The sequence below is a fragment of the Eimeria tenella genome, genomic scaffold (genome assembly GCF_000499545.2).
Source record: "Eimeria tenella Houghton genomic scaffold, Eth_scaff151, whole genome shotgun sequence".
Lineage (NCBI taxonomy): Eukaryota > Apicomplexa > Conoidasida > Eucoccidiorida > Eimeriidae > Eimeria > Eimeria tenella.
Genome location: NW_013541524.1, coordinates 14,879 through 16,162, shown reverse-complemented (window position 1 = coordinate 16,162; position 1,284 = coordinate 14,879). Strand labels below are relative to the sequence as shown.

General features: G+C 56.9%; 2 protein-coding genes across 2 annotated transcripts in view; one reads left to right on the top strand and one right to left on the bottom strand.

Moving 5' to 3' along the window:
- The window catches only part of ETH_00016795 (uncharacterized protein), a gene marked incomplete at both ends in the record, with an annotated part of 1,210 nt that extends 1,092 nt beyond the window's left edge, over window positions 1–118 (top strand). The window contains one exon of the mRNA XM_013373544.1: window positions 7–118. Coding sequence (XP_013228998.1) covers window positions 7–118 — 112 coding nt within the window. The remainder of the gene's footprint in view (window positions 1–6) is intronic.
- A 998-nt stretch (window positions 119–1,116) lies between these two features.
- The window catches only part of ETH_00016790 (uncharacterized protein), a gene marked incomplete at both ends in the record, with an annotated part of 2,633 nt that continues 2,465 nt past the window's right edge, over window positions 1,117–1,284 (bottom strand). The window contains one exon of the mRNA XM_013373543.1: window positions 1,117–1,284. Within this exon, the coding sequence (XP_013228997.1) occupies window positions 1,117–1,284 (168 nt within the window).

The following is a 1,284-nucleotide window of genomic DNA, read 5'->3' as shown; positions in this document are numbered from 1 at the left end:
CCCCAGAGGGGCCCCAGAGGGGCTCCAGAGGGGACCCAGAGGGGCCCCAGAGGGGCCCCAGAGGGAACCCAGAGGGGACCCGGAGGGGACTCAGACGGGGAAGCCAGGGGGGCATTAAGGGACACAGGGGGGCCCCAAAGCGTGAGGGGGTATAAAGGGGCGCAAAAGGGGGACCCAGAGGGGGCTTAAAGGGTCACAAAGGGGGGCCTAAAGGGGCCCCAAAGGGGCCCCCAGGAAGTGCCAGAGGGGCCCTGAAGGAGCCCCAAAGGGGTCCCACAGGGGCCCCAAAGGGGACCCACAGGGGCCCCAAAGGGGCCCTAAAAGGGTACAGAGGAAGCTCCAAAAAGGGCCTCAAAGGGGCCCCAAAGGGGCCCCCAAGGGGCCCCGAAGGAACGCCTGATGGGGAATGTTCTGTTTTGCTGCTGCTGCGTTTGTTGGCTGCTGCAGAGACATAAGGACTTTGAACGTTAGTTGGTACCGATCCCAGATCGGAGTTGTGATGCAGGAGCCTCGGCTTTTTTCCACCACTGTGGGCTGTACATACACCTGGGGGGTGTGGGGTCGATCCCAGCTCCCGCGCCTGTGGGGTGTACAGACACCTGATGGCCGTGTCTTTTTTCTCGTTTTTTTTGGCTTTTCCAGCGCCTTTTTCCCCCTTTCTTTTGGGGCTTTACTTGGCTGTTTCATTTCCTTTAATTTCATTTGATTTCATTTAACTTCTCCTTTTAATTGATTTATTTTCGGTTCTTTTGACCCATTTCTTTGCTGCGTTTGAGTTGCTTTCTTTCCCGGGATGCTCGCTGTGTTCCGTTTCTCCTCGCGTTTCCCCGCGTTTGCCTCCTCGGACACATTTTGGGTTACTTTTAGGTTATTTTGAGTCATTTTTGAGTTATTTTTGAGTTATTTTGGGATAATTATGGGTTATTTTTGGATAATCAAGAGTTATTTTGGTGAATTTTGTGTATTTTGTTGATCAATAGAGACTGGTTTGGGCGTGTGCGGGCAGATCGAGGAGAACATCCGGCTGGGTTGCAGGGAGGCGAAGCCGTTTGCTGCAGTGGAAGCAGCAGCAGCACGAGCGCATGCAAGCAGCTTCGTGCTGCAGCTGCCGCAGGGCTACAGCACGCGCTGCGGGGCCGGGGGCGCGCAGCTGTCGGGGGGCCAGAAGCAGCGGCTGGCGCTGGCGCGGGCTTTGCTGCGGCAGCCTTTGCTGCTGCTGCTGGACGAAGCCACTTCGGCTCTCGACGCCAAGTCCGAGAGACAAGTGCAGCAAGCCCTCGACAG